We start from the raw sequence: 15453 nt of genomic DNA, 5'->3' as shown, positions 1-15453 counted from the left end.
GTTTTTCATTATCTGAAGAGTAATGGTTAGGTAGCTACTAACTACTGTACTCAATGTAGTTAGCTTACTAAACAACAACTGGAATGACCTAGCTGTAATGTTTACATGTATCCCCACTAGCTGGTTATTAGATGACCAATATAACAGTTGGCCCTAAATCTTTTTGTAGTGAGCTAAGGAAAGCAACTCTTCCCTGTATGTATCAGTAATGGACAGTAGCTAGAATGTGTAACGCTAACAATACTATTAGAAATAGGTCACTACCAACACAGTATGCCAACTTCTTGCACATTGTTGTGTTGAGCCGGTGCCCTTAGAATAAGGTTGTCACTTGGTCAAATATGAATTCATATTTTTTACAAATACATTGCATATCAATAAACATCATACAATGTATGCATACCATGTAATCCTACTGTATGTTCCTTTTGTATTAGCAAACTTCATCCAGATATTACACTGTTGATGTGTATGTAGTAGTGCTGCAGCTCTCTGCCCCCCTGATTGCTGAATCATTAACCCATATTTTTAACCTGACGATTATATCTGGTACTATCCCCAAGGTTTGGAAGGCAGCCATTGTACTCCCCTTCGAAAAAGTGGTGACCCTTGTGAACTAAATAATTATCACCCTATTTCTAAACTTTCTTGACTAGCTAAAATATTAGAATCCTTTATTAATTCTCAGCTAAGATCTTTCTTATCTTTGAAATGTATTCTAAATGTACATCAGTTGGGTTTTAGACCAGGTCATAGCACTATCTCTGCTGCATCCATAGTTATAAATTATGTGGTTACCTGCATGGATAAAAGGCAACATTGTGCTGCCCTCTTCATTGACCTGTCAAAGGCTTCCGATAATGTTGATCACTCACTGCTAATTCAGAGGCTTTCCTCAATTCGCTTAGACCAGGCTGCATGTAACTGGTTTAAAAATTACTTGACAGATAGAACTCAATGTGTATCTACTTATGGTGTTAAATTAGGTTTCCTGGATATTACGAAAGGTGTTCCGCAGGGGTCAATTTTGGGTCCACACATTTTGGGTCAACATAACTTCTTTGCTGACAGGCTACCAAGTAGGCCTATTCCTTTTCCCGAGATACAATGGAGTTTGAAATGGTGATTGGCCTAGAGTCCACTGCCTCCTTTTCTTTTAAACGTGCTGCTGAAAGCCTAGTTTTGAATACGGTCCAAGAACATCCCCTTTCATCTTGGGACTCGCACGTCTGAAAGAAGGCTAAGTTATTGGCACTCTGATTAGCGGGTTTTTCCTTAAACAGTAAGGGAATTGTGGTCTTTTATTTGTCTCTCTTTGTGTTTTTGCCTCTTTTTGAGGAATCTGACTCCCTCTGCAGCCGCGCCACCCCCACCTCCCGGTGAAAGCCTCTGATGTTGCCGCACACCCCCTCTTTCACCCCATCACTGGTGAGATCCTGAGGATAACTCATTTGACTGATGCGCTAGTCCTCTATACAGAAACTCCTGCTTTGTTGTACAATTATGCAGATTCTCCTTCGGTGGAGCATTTAGTCACCCTTCATTGCCGTGTGTGTGCGGCGGGGTTCCATATGGTACATTAGAGGGAAATAACAGGGGGCGGTGATGGAATTTCCTCCTGTAAAATATGAGAGGAATGAAAAATATATCCAGGAACTGGGTGTTAGTTCTCAGAAGTGGTCTGAACCTCAAAGACCTCCTGTGATCTCAACAGCTAGGCCTATACCCATCTCTACGTGCTGGTGAGAAAAGAGTAGAGGCAACTTTGAACCCATGTGTGAAAATAACACTTTTCCTTCTATGGCACTCTGAGCCATGAATCTCATTAAAATAACCAAGATTAGGGCCTCCCGAGTGGCACAGTGGTCTAAGGCACTGCATCGCAGTGCTAGCTGTGCCCCTAGAGATCCTGGTTAGAGTCCCCCCCAAAAAATTACTACGATTAAATGGACAAAAATAGATTCTAAATTGCCTGTTTTTATGACAAATAAATCATTATGTGAAGTGGTCTATTTCTATTTTAAAAAAGTGAAGAAAGTGCACGAACAACAATGAGTAATTGAGTGCATTTGATTACTTGAGTTGTTTTCTGTGCTTCAGTCAAAGTAGTGGCATCCAGGCCTTTTTCACCACAACAATGAAAAGCCTTGCTCTGAATGGAAGTCTTTATTTGGGCTTGAGAGCTGAGTCTGACCAGCTGAAGGCCCTGGTGCTGATGGATGCTGGCTGAAACCCCTCTCGTCTGAAAGGATCAATAATCTTTTCTTTAAAGTTCCTCCGAAGCGTCGCTCAGGTGGCCTCGCCACATTGTTGTGTCTTGAGCCGTGAAACTTAATTTGTGGAGGATTTTCCAACAAGGGGCCTCTCTCTAAAACATTGGCCATGCTAATGACAGCTTTAGTCTCAGTGTAAGTGGCCCGTCCAAGCCTCTTCACATTCAGGACGGTGGGTAGGACAGCAGCTGAGTAAGCCATAGAGCACTCAACACGTACATAGCCCTCTGATCGGTCAGTCTCAACTGCTCATCAACAGGTAGACTCACTCTGCTAATGCCTGTCCGACCACTCCCACAGTCAGTAAACTCAAACCACCAACTTCTAGGAAAAAAGTTCAAAAACTCCTTAATAAATTCCCATTCCCCTATGGATTCCTTTGCCCATCATAGTCAATTCTGCGTTTTCGTTCAGTAACACTTTTGAGGGATTAAGTCTGGCCCAGCATCAGCTGGGTTGTTCCCCTCTTCCTACAGGCTATCCAAAGGCTTACTATGGAAATCTGTGGCTTTTATTAAGAGGGAAGGGGGTGATGGCATGTGTATCTCATGTTCAGAGGTGTCCAATAAGACATCTTTGTACCAGCTTGTTGTGCTGGCCTTGTTGGCTTGTTTTGTTTGCACTGCTACGTTTTATAGCTCACTTGTCACCGCATCTGGACCGAATAGTTTGGCTTCCGTTGCCCTTTGCTTTAAATTACACAAAAATAAATGACTGGCCTTTCTCCCTGAAAGGGTCTGCTCCCATTTAACAGTGCCTTGATAAATTATACTTTTTTTTGTGGAGACTTCAGTCAAAACCCAGATTTCTTTAAAAAGCCCCTTGTCCGAGAAGCCAAGAAGTTAATTGCCTGGTAACAGATTGTTGCTGTTTTTTGCCTTATACAGTGAGGTCTTAAAACATTCATGTGCCAAGCTCTGAGGAAGGATGCAATGTTTGAGGAGAATAAAAGACACCTGACTTTTGTAATATTTTCCACCCCCATCGGCCCATCTGCTCACTCACTTCGCCATACATCATGTACAAGGCTGTTTTAGAAGACATCTCTAGGTATCTGAAAGACTCATTAGTGGCAAGTGCAGCTCTTTTAGTGCATTCATCAAGGTTAGTTAGTGTTTTAAAGATGGCTGCCCAGGCTGATGGTTAAGAGCTGGCTTAAACCTATTAAACTCCAATGTGTCTGACATAATTAGGCTAGATGAATGGAGGTTTTCCAATACATTTTTTACAGGAAGAGAACTATTAGCTATTACCTGTTTCAGGTGTCTTGCCACAATTTTCCAAGATATCTCACCGGTAAACGCTCATCATCATCGTCTTGATGGCTCATAGCGGTGCACCTTTTGTAAATAACAAATAAAAACTAAAGATGGTTTGGAGAGTAGGCTCTTGAATCAACAAGAACGTCTGTTTTCTTTTTGACGTTACAGCCCTGCTATATGGGAGGACGTGATCGGCTTCTTCAAAGGTTAATACCTGTACAGAGTGCTGTCTGGCTCTTCTCCCTAGCTCCAGCTATGAGCCTGCCTGTTCTCATAGTGTTCAACCAGAAAGGCAGTCCCAGCTCCGTGCTGCACAACAATCTGTCTCATTTCCGTAGGGATGTGCATTATTCCACATCTGTCAGCAGGCGTGGGGGGGTGTTCCTCTGCTCCTGTTCTGGCTATGTTTGTGGCTTAACATGATTGTGCCGTGGCTACCCCTCGTTCCATAGCAGTGTTGTGATGAGGAGTTGCCGGCAGTTGTCGACTTGTCTGTTCACAATGCAGCCCATATGTATCCTAAATACCACATTGTGTTGGAATTTACAGGCAAATAGGCCTGAGAGGCATTTAAAGAAGTTGCTGAGACATCCAGCCTGTTTAGACCGTTCTTTGAAAACCCAGTTGAGAAGAAAGGAATTAACTCTGATAGTTCCTAGCTACATTAACATTAAGTCTACATTTTCCTTGAATATGGTGCATGGAGGGTTGATTTCCCCATCACTTTTCCCTAAGTTATGTGTGTGTGCAGGTGGGCTCAACGATTGACTGACATTATAAATATAGGCTAAATAATGTTTTGTATACTGGTTCTGTACACTGTTGACAGTACTCTTTGCTGTAAAGATTCTGAATGAACAGCCTAAATGAGCCCCAAAGCTCTTCTTACCCAAGTTATGTATTTACTCATGCCTCCTGGATCAGCAGGATTGTCTGAGTGTGAAAGCTGTAACACCATGTAAGTGTAATAATGTTTTGGCTATGCTGGACATACTGTTGGCAGGCCTGGTAGGCGAATACATGGCTGTTTATAGACTGGTGCATGAGATTGACTGTGAGTGAATCTCTCCAGACACTATATCTATATCTCCCGGGAATGTGTATGGATCAGGAGAAGATGGAGTTCCATGGATCAATAATTATTATGTTCAGCTACAGGTAGACCAGTGTTTCCCAAACTTGCTCCTCTGGAACTCCAAGGGGTGCACATTTAGTTATTTTGCCCTAGCATTACACAGCTGATTTAGATCATTAAAGCTTAATTAGTTGACTTTTGAATCAGCTGTGTAGTGCTATGGCAAAAATCATAACATGCACCCCCTGGGGTCTTGAGTTTGGGAAATACTAAGCTAGACCCACTCTGCCTCTGGTTCTGTGTGTCTGTTTGGGTGTGTGTGTGCGTGTTGGAGTTTGTCCATATGGTACAGTGGGATTTGGGCAGGTTTTTGTATGGAAATATTCATGCCATACATTATAAATCCCAGTATTTCAACTTGATCCTGTGGGGCTAAAATGTCTCCTTCAGCCAGGAAATAACTCAATCATCTACCATTTGAAGGTATGCCTTTATAACCAAATGATTGTATTTTATATATAGTTTTCTAGCAATAAGCTAATCCTGTTACTGTACTATGTGAGGAAAAGCTGTTTGCCCAGGCTCTGAGGTAGGAGTTCGGCATCATATTAGGCTCATGTTGAGTTCCAGAGGAGGGCTACGATTATGATAATATAAATATGTATTGCAGTAGGATGTTGATATTTTGTAAACAGGATACAGGAGCTCATGAGATCCACCAATTATTTTTAAAGATTGGTCTGTGAAGACTAACATCAACATGTAGGAGCAAGCCAGTAAAACATATTCTAGAATAATTTGATCATACAGCCAATAGTCTAGTCTTTAAACCACATTTTTGTTAAAGGATTCAAACAGTAGAAACATTTTATATTGGGTGACATAGTTTGAATGTTATTTGAGAATATAGCGTTTTTTCTCCTTTCCTGCTTATTTCCTGTGGAGGTGGTCAACCCTCAGAAGGGAGGGAGAGAAAGAAAAGAGAGAGGGAGGCTTGAAAAGGGACTGAAGGGGGTTGGGGGGGAAGTGCATGGAACATTGAGATGGATTGGGAGGATTGGAGGGGGAAAGAAAAGCAGTATGGACATTCTGTTTGACTTAAGGCAGCGCTCTTCTCGGCAGATAAAAATATAATATAATTTGTTGCCGAGTCGGGCCCTCGGAAGAACTGGCCAAACCCTATAAACCCTACCTGCCCAATGATATGACGGGCAGGTAGGAACACAAACCCAGGAAAATACCCAGATCCCACTACAAATATCTAACTTTTTAAGGACATTGACTTTATAGCCTACATGCTTTTTAATTCAGATGAAATAGGATAAACTTGTGCTTGATATTTTAAAAGGTCTTTGGAATTATGATCTGTAATTTTGAGACGGTGTTAAAAAAAATACATGTTATTTATGTCATAAATGCTGTGTGTGCCATTCCTATGTCGTCTGTGTAGAGCATTGGTCAGGCCTCAGTCATTTTCCTCAGAGAAGCTTTAAAGTGGAACTGACGACTTTTTAGCAAAAAGGAAATCTTGATAAAATGTTTTTTATATTTTCTGACAAGCGAGCAGTCATTTTCATACTTTCATAGAATGTTTGAGAATGGCGTAGAGTAAGGCATTTGTAAAAAAATGTAAAAAATATTTTTAAAAATACAGCCATGCGTTTGGACAATTAATAGCCACTGCAGTAGATAAAACCTAATAAAAACGTGCCAGTTTTGTTCAGGCCCAGACTACACAGACCGGTGCGCCATAACCAATCAGAACTTGTGTAGGCATATATGTAACTAAGCCATTTGCCACATGTGCCTTTCATCATACACTTTGAAGTGGACTCAACTTTAGATCATTAGAAAGTGTTTGTCAAAAACCACAAAATACCCCTGAATGGTTTTCTGCTCAAATGTAAATAAATACTACGGACATTCTCTTATATTTGGGAACTTAACAGTCCTATTGATCAAACAACCCTGAACAGGTAGGCTCTCTATCTCTGTTGCCTATAAGGCAGGGCTCTCCAACCCTGTTCCTGGTGAGCTACCTTCCTGTAGGTTTTCACTCCAACCCGACTCTAGCACAACTAATTCTAACAATTAGCTAGTTGATAAGCTGAACCAGGTTAGTTTACAACTGGGGTTTGAGCAAATTTTGATAGCCTAGCAAAAGACAGTTTTTTTTTTCCCTTTATCCTCTGTTTTTCCAGTGAATTGTATTTTGAAATATTGCAACAGGTCTAGGTCTATTATAGATGCTTTTCACTTACAACCACGAATCAACAATCAGCTATTTCATATCCTGCTCGCGCTGCCCAAATAGCACGCTTCCTGACTGTTGGTTATGCCCTGGCATTGTAATTTAAGGCTCTCCAACCCTGTTCCTGGTGAGCTACCTTCCTGTAGGTTTTCACTCCAACCCGAATCTAGCACACCTGATTCTAATTATTAGCTAGTTGATAAGCTGAACCAGGTTAGTTACAACTGGGGTGGGAGCAAAAACCTACAGGAGTGTAGCTGTCAAGGAACATGTTGGGATACGTCTGCTATAAGGGCTCCAACACACTGGTAGGATTGTCAAACGTTTGCCTGCCGACAGTATTTGGCACCTCTGAACAGAATGTCGGCATTCACACACACCAAAGACTTTGGAAGTCGTCAGCCTCGCCGCCTTGTTAAAGTACTTCAAAACCAGACGGTGGCAGAGTAGCATTGTTTGGCAATGCATATCCGTGCATGACTGTGCCTTTAAACAGCTAGGAAAATTCCAGAAAATGATGTCATGGCTTTAGAAGCTTCTGATAGTCTAATTGACATCATTTGAGTCCATTGGAGGTGTAGCTGTGGATGTATTTATCTATATCTTTATCTATATATTTATCTGTGTATCTATATCCACAGTAAAACGAGACCTATATCGACATAATCTGAAAGGCTGCTCAGCAAGGAAGAAGCCACTGCTCCAAAACCGCCATAAAAAAGCCAGACTACGGTTTGAAACTGCACATGGGGACAAAGATTGTACTTTTTGGAGAAATGTCCTCTGGTCCGATGAAACACAAATAGAACTGTTAGGCCATAATGACCATCGTTATGTTTGGAGGAAAAAGGGGGAGGCTTGCAAGCCAAAGAACACCATCCCAACCGTGAAGCATGGGGGTGGAAGCAGCATGTTGTGGGGGTTCTTTGCTGCAGGAGGGACTGGTGTACTTGACAAAATAGATGGCATCACAAGGTAGGAAAATTATGTGCTCTGTCTGGAGGAATGGGCCAAAATTCACCCAACTTATTGTGGGAAGCTTGTGGAAGGCTACCCAAAACGTTTGACCCAAGTTAAACAATTTAAAGGCAATGCTACCAAATACACATTGAGTGTATTTGACCCACTGGGAATGTGATGAAATAAATAAAAAATTCTCAACTATTTTGACATTTCACGTTCTTAAAATAAAATGGTGATCCTAACTGACCTAAGACAGGGAATTTTTACTAGGATTAAATGTCAGGAATTTAGTTTTTAAATGTATTTGGCTGAGGTGTATGTAAACTTCCGACTTCAACTGTAGCAACTGTAACAATTTAATTCACTCATCCCATACTGCCAGTGTCAGCCCATAGCCAAATGTTTAGCTAGGTAGCCAGCAAGCTCGGCAGCTAACACAGGCAGCTCTTTCATGGAAACTAGCTGATGCATTGTGATTCAATACTAGCTACAATGGTTAGCTAGATTGGAGGAAGTATTTTTAGTGTTGGGTGCATTGCGTCTTTGCACTTAGCTAGCTACCATCCCATAGCCAACATTGCATATGAAGTGTGACTGGCTCATCCGTGGTTGTAAGGAAAACATGCACCTTTTTTTCCTTTTGTTGGCTCCCCCACTTGGGGGTTCATGCTTTCTGATTGGCTCAAAGTTAAGTTGTTGTCCACTTACAAGCGTTGCGATTCTACAAGTAGAATCAGTAGATTTGTCGGCACGGAGCAGGAATCGATTTTGTTCTAGCAAGAGAAGGAACGGCCACCCACTGTGAAAAGTATCTATCCGCAGTCAATCAGTAGTGAGATTCTCATTGTGTTTCATGCTTAAGATCAACAACTAATTTTAGCCAGAGCAAGTTGAGCTAAAATCTAAATAGGGAACTGTAGATAAACCCTCTCAAACCTTTTCAGCTTGTAGTTGGTTGTCAAAATGGAGCTGATAAACGCTGAGAATAGTAGCCTGCTCACCCTTCTGCAGCTTGCCTGCTAACGCATGCTTCTATCCCAACCCACGTTTTGACAACAAATGGGAACTTGCCTGCCTGCCCATTTGTTCGATGCCAAATATATTTGATTGACAACTAAGAGATGGTAACTGTGGATAAGTCGTTCAAGTTCAACATAGCTGTATTTGGGGAAAGCAAAACAAAATATTTAAAAAATCACCTTAATTATAAAGTATTGCTGCATCTGTCATCACCTTTGCAGATTAATGTAAGATAGCCAACTATTCCTAATATGATGTAGATTGGATAGTCGTAAATTAGGCTAATAATATATGTATTTTTATTTAACTAGGCAAGTCAGTTAAGAACAAATTCCTATTTACCATGATGGCCTACCCGACCAAACCCTAATCCGGATGACACTGGGCAAATTGTGCGCCGCCCTATGGGACTCCCAATCAAGTCCGGTTGTGATACAGACTGGAATCGAACCTGGGTCTGTAGTGATGCCTCTAGCACTGAGATGCAGTGCCTTAGACCGCTGCGCCACTCGGGAGCCCAATATAACTGACTCACTGTTCGAAAAAAATACTTCTGCTTTTCTTCGCCTTTCTTTGCACACATCCAGAGCTCTGCCCCAGCTAGAGTGACATTTTTTTAGGTAGATCCAAGAAAAATCTTTAACTATTTTTGCCTTTTTATAAATGTATTTCATTCAATTCTACGACTCTTTACCTTCGACTGGAGACACTAGTATAATCTTTAATACCCCAAAAATTACAGTGTAGGCTACTCGGCTGACCCGGACAAACTGAGGTAAGTGAAAGCGACCTCGTCTTGGAGGAGGAAATTATTGTTCTAAGAAACTGTCAAGGAGCACGGAGACACCCAATGATAAAGACAGTGAATATGAGCACTCACCGGGATATGACCGATGCTCTTCACTATAGTGCCAATAAGATGAGCTACTGTTCACTCAAACTATTGCGAGTTGAGAATTTTGATAGCCTAGCAAAAGACAGGTTTTTTTTTCTTTATCCTCTTGTGTTTTTCCAGCGATTTGTATTTTGAAATATTGCGGTAGGCCTAGGTCCATTATAGATGCTTTTCACTTACAACCAGCTATTTCATATACTGCTCGCACTGTCCAAATAGCAAGCTTCCAGCCTGTTGGTTATGCCATGAAATGTGTGGAATTGCAGGAAATTAACTTTAAAATGTTTTGCTCGCAAAAGGGGAGTGGTATGGATGTCGGTACGCAAACCCACGAGTCACTGCAGCCCCTCATGATGAGTTTGTGTGGCTCCCATCACAATGAAAGTTGCCCATCCCAGCTCTACATCATGACATTTTTTGTCAAATATAACCTCTTTTGTAAAACCTCTTATGAAGTTGGTTTTGAAGCATAAACTGTCCATTTTATATTTTTGACTGATATTATCATTGTCTGTTTATTTCTTATTTACAAAGTAGTTAAAACACTGTCAGCTCCACTATAAGCTGCTAGCTAGTAGAAACTAAGACTGGGCTTTGAGGGCCATGCAGCCTTCTTCCGTCACACTGCCCCGGCCTGCAGATTGAATTTGTAAGGCATCTCAATGACACTGAGGCGCAAAGAGGACGTTTACAATTGGCTGGCATTGAAGCCTGCCGAGGTTTGACTTTTCCCTGAATTACTGATGAGACTTTTGTGTTTTCTGTTTTGTTTATCTTTTCCTCGGTCAAGAAAAGGGTTCTCACACTATTAAAAAAAACTCTCCCAGTGAAAAAGAGCAGGGAGAAAAAATGGTGCACCCATCTTTCAGTGGTGAGGGCCATGTCTAATTGTCTCAGTAAAACATGAATAGAACGTCTAAGGGAGGGGGATAGACTCCTGCTGATAGGATGGCCATCAAAGTGCTGTTTTTTTGTTTTCCTGGTTGGTCCTAAATGTTGAGTCCATTTTGTGTTTTGTTTCCAAGATTTTCCTTTTTGGTAGAAGGGGAGGTAAATTCCGTCAACACTTTCTTCTTTTTTTTCCCCCTGTGGCATTATATGTTTTAATGACCTCAGAGGCCTGCTTAGGTTTGTTCTGGACTAATTAGCCTAGGCAGCTGGTGTGTTCTTAACAGCACAGAGGGTCCAGTGTGTGCTGGCAGCCATGCGTTTACCCGTGCCTCCCCCACTTCCCTCCATCCTCCCCTCCACTCCCAGGCTAGCCCCAGAAAGAGTTAACCTGGAGAAAGTGTGTCCGCACCGTGGCTGGAATCCAGAAAATCCAAAAATCAACCAGCTGCACACTTAGTCCTTTGATGCGCTGCAAGGTGAGCAGTGTATGTGGAATTGTCAGGATGTGGAGGAACATGACTCCATAGAAAGAGCAGTAATCTTACCTGGATTAGACTACGAAAGAAATGGAGAGGGAAGGAATGCCAGAGTTGGAGATTTTCTCCATTACTGGTAAAAATAGCTGGGGGTTTTGGTGGTTACTCGGGTGAGCAGTCAAACAATGTCCTATAGTCCACTGAAAGCATAAATGCAAGGGGAAACAGATGTTTGAAAGGTATGCCATCCAATAAAAAGGTCTAATTACACCAGTGGAAAGAATTCATGCCTTACTCCTACGTAACCATGAGACGAGAAAGATCAACTCCAGCCCATCCTATGTTCAACCACGCTCCCAAGATTGTGTTATAATAATATTAAAGTGAAAGTCTGCTTCCAAAGCACAACTGGTCATCCATATTTTAATTGGGTCACAGATAATGCTCTAATTAGGCCTAACTGCAAATTAACATATTTGCATTCCAAAGTCAGGAAAAAGTGTTTAAAACGGTCAATTTCCCTAAAACAGGGAATCATAACATTCATGGCATACCACACAAGTTGTGTGAAGCTTCCAGGGAAGTCCAGTTGAGGTATTATATCTCTGCTAGCTGGGGCTGCTATAGAAACTATGGCTGCTGTTTTGTTGAGCATTATGACCTACCCTCTCCCCCTCAGTGTGTTACTGCAAACCTTTCTGAATATCTTACCAGTTCCCCGTTAAGACTTTCCACTGAGTTGTGCTTAGCCTTCTTAGTCAGTGCTATATGCTTTCTCCTAATGTCTTTATCTAGTGTCTTTATCCTAACAGACACACAGGTATAATGTTCCATAAAGAATGCTCGGTGTGAACCCAGTCCACCCCTCTAGTCTCTCTCTCTTAGCCATGTGGTCAGAGCAGTTTAGTGAGCTGGATTATCCTCCATCTCACCTTCTCCTCAAAAGCGACACCATTTCTCTGTGGTGTCAAATTCTGCCTGTCCCCCTCATATTGTGCTGTCTGCAGTGTTTGTGAAGAGAAAAAGTATTTCACCCAACAATGTGCCAATAATTTATTTATTTTCATATTGGGAGAGCGGGAGGAAGTCAGTGAGTCGCTCCATCAGCTGTAGGAAGCGAGGGACTGAATTACAGAAATTAATCAAGTGGACACCCCTCCAGGGCAGGCAGCCCTTGGAAGCAGCCTCAGCCCATCGCCGTCTGCACACTCCAAGCTCCCTGGCCACACAGGAAGAGCTCAAGATGGGAACCACACCATACAGAAAGTCTTTGTTTTAAGAACTTCTCGGCAAAACAATATGCCACACTAATATGGCCCTCACTGGCAGACCCGTCTGTGAATGCGTAGGTAGTAATAATAAAGTAATAAATAATAAAAAACACAGGTCTATTTTCAGTGGCACAGTTTTGTGTAATAGTAATGCCGGGTCGGCTAGGATTCGTGTCGAGTGTAATTGCAGCCTTTTCAGAAATAAGCAGTTAAGTTCCCAGTAAGGAACAGCCAGTTTCAGCTCTCTCTTTCTGCTCCTCATAAGACAGAGGCATGCTTTGGCACCACTCCCTATATCCGTTTACTTCATTTTCTAATGCAACCCTTGTGACTGGAATCCTATACTGTCACATTTATTCATTTAAATATGATATACTCTGCGTGAATAAGGATTATTTGTGTGGTCTCCCACTTAGCAGAAATTGTGTTTTTCCCCAGATAGAGATCTTGACGGTCATGCTCCACAGTTAATGGTGATCTTTGAATATAAATAGCTTGTCAGTTTGCAGTTAGTTACATATTGAGTTTTATTGATTTTAAAAATGTCTCCATGATTTGGCTTTGAAACAGTCTTGAAATTAGTGCTCTCAACAACTCTATTAAATACTATTGTCATTGTCAGTGCATTCTATCCAGTGTCAGTAACCTGCTCTGACCTGTTTGTGTGTTTTAAATTGTACCTTACCTCAGGTTATCAAGAATTAGATGTCATAACTCATATTGACGCCTACAGCATCTATGGCAGGGATCATCAAGATTCAGGCGCAATACTTTTTTTTATTTTCTTGAGCGGATGGTCGGGGGGGGACACACACGACATAATTCCAAATAATTTGTAGACTGCAAATTGACCGCAAGAAGCCCAAACAGATATATTTGACTAAAACATAATCATTTCAAACCTTGCTAACTTCTGTATACAATATTATGCTTGGGAATACTGTGGAACATTTCTGAAATTAAATCACTTGATTTGCTATTGTTTTTACAAAAAAATATTTGTTTTGGTTAGTAAACTTTGGCAGCCAAATAAAATCCCCACCAGTTTCTTTCCGCCAATTGGGGAATCCTGATCTATGGGTGTGGGTAGATGCTTGTGTGTTACAGAACAAGAGCCTGAGGGCAAACTTTTGCTTGGACAATTGCTTATGCCTAATCAGACAAATGCCTATCAGTTGCTGTTTCCTACCACTGTGCCCTTGAGCAAAGCACCCAACTGCTCCACGGGTGCTGAAATGACAAACTTTTTTGCTCATACTTGGCAAAAGATACTGCTTGGGTTGCCCATCAATATTAAAACCCCCTCCTCTCCGTAAACCCAGGTGATTGATGTGGACGGCTCCAATAGGATGACCCTACTGGAGGACAAGCTACCCCACATCTTTGGCTTCACGCTGCTGGGCGACTACATCTACTGGACGGACTGGCAGAGGAGGAGCATCGAGAGGGTCCACAAGACCAACGCCATCCGAGAGATCATCATTGACCAGCTGCCTGATCTCATGGGACTCAAAGCCACCAGAGTCACTGAGGTCTCCGGTAAGAGAAAGAGGAAATTATGGGGTTTTATTGTTATTTGGATGTACACAGCTGTAGTAGTGTAAGAAGTGTGTTTCATTTAAACTCAGCAAAAAAAGAAACATCCTCTCACTGTCAACTGTGTATTTTCAGCAAACTTAACGTGTAAATATTTATGAACATAAGATTGAACAACTGAGACATAAACTGAACAAGTTCCACAGATATGTGACTAACAGAAATGGAATAATGTGTCCCTGAACAAAGAGGGGGTCAAAAGTAACAGTCAGTATTTTGTGTGGCCACCAGCTGCATTAAGTTCTGCAATGCATCTCCTCCTTATGGACTGTACCAGATTTGCCAGTTCTTGCTGTGAGATGTTACCCCACTCTTCCACAAAGGCACCTGCAAGTTCCCAGACATTTCTGGGGGGAATGGCCCTAGCACTCACCCTCCGATACAACAGTTTCCCAGGCGTGCTCAATGGGATTGAGATCTGGGCTCTTCGTTGGCCATGGCAGAACACTGACATTCCTGTCTTGCAGGAAATCACGCACAGAAGGAGCAGTATGGCTGATGGCATTGTCATGCTGGAGGGTCATGTCAGGATGAGACTGCAGGAAGGGTACCACATGAGGGAGGAGGATGTCTTCCCAGTAACGCACAGCATTGAGATTGCCTGCAATGACAACAAGCTCAGTCCGATGATGCTGTGACACACTGCCCCAGACCATGACGGACCCTCCACCACCGAGTACAGGCCTCGATGTAACACTCATTCCTTCGACGATAAACGTGAATCTGACCATCACCCCTGGTGCGACAAAACCGCAACTCGTCAGTAAAGAGCACTTTTTGCCAGTCCTGTCTGGTCCAACGTCAGTAGGTTTGTGCCCATAGGCGACGTTGTTGCCGGGTGATGTCTGGTGAGGACATGCCTTACAACAGGCCTACAAGCCCTCAGTCCAGCCACTCTCAGCCTATTACGGACAGTCTGAGCACTGATTGAGGGATTGTGCGTTCCTGGTGTAACTCCGGCAGTTGTTGTTGCCATCCTGTACCTGTCCCGCATGTGTGATGTTTGGATGTACCGATCCTGTGCAGGTGTTGTTACACATGGTCTGCCACTGCGTGGATGATAAGCTGTCCGTCCTGTCTTCCTGTAGCGCTGTTTTCGGCGTCTCACGGTACAGACATTGCAATTTATTTTCCCTGGCCACATCTGCAGTCCTCATGCCTCTATGCAGCATGCATAAGGCACGTTCACACAGATGAGCAGGGATCCTGGGCATCTTTCTTTTGGTTGTTTTTCAGAGTCAGTAGAAGGGCCTCTTTAGTGTCCTAGGTTTTCATAACTGACCTTAATTGCCTACCATCTGTAAGCTGTTAGTGTCTTAACGACCGTTCCACAGTTTTTTTTATTTATGGTTCATTGAACACGCATGGAACAGTGTTTAAACCCTTTACAATGAAGATTTGAGAAGTTATTTTCATATTTACGAATTATCTTTAAAAGACAGGGTCCTGAAAAATACATTTCTTTTTTTGCCGAGTTTAG

At 42.3% G+C, this 15453-nt stretch overlaps 1 protein-coding gene across 4 annotated transcripts in view; it reads left to right on the top strand.

Moving 5' to 3' along the window:
- LOC110509621 (low-density lipoprotein receptor-related protein 5) overlaps positions 1–15453 on the top strand; it is an 82379-nt gene that overhangs the window by 46071 nt on the left and 20855 nt on the right. For all 4 annotated transcript variants that reach the window (XM_036970786.1, XM_036970849.1, XM_036970897.1 and 1 more), the window contains one exon: positions 13700–13916. In XM_036970786.1, the coding sequence (XP_036826681.1) occupies positions 13700–13916 (217 nt within the window). The remainder of the gene's footprint in view (positions 1–13699; positions 13917–15453) is intronic.

This window comes from Oncorhynchus mykiss, chromosome 1, assembly GCF_013265735.2.
Source record: "Oncorhynchus mykiss isolate Arlee chromosome 1, USDA_OmykA_1.1, whole genome shotgun sequence".
NCBI lineage: Eukaryota > Metazoa > Chordata > Actinopteri > Salmoniformes > Salmonidae > Oncorhynchus > Oncorhynchus mykiss.
Note: the sequence above shows the minus strand (reverse complement) of the source record. Positions and strands in the feature narration are given on the sequence as shown.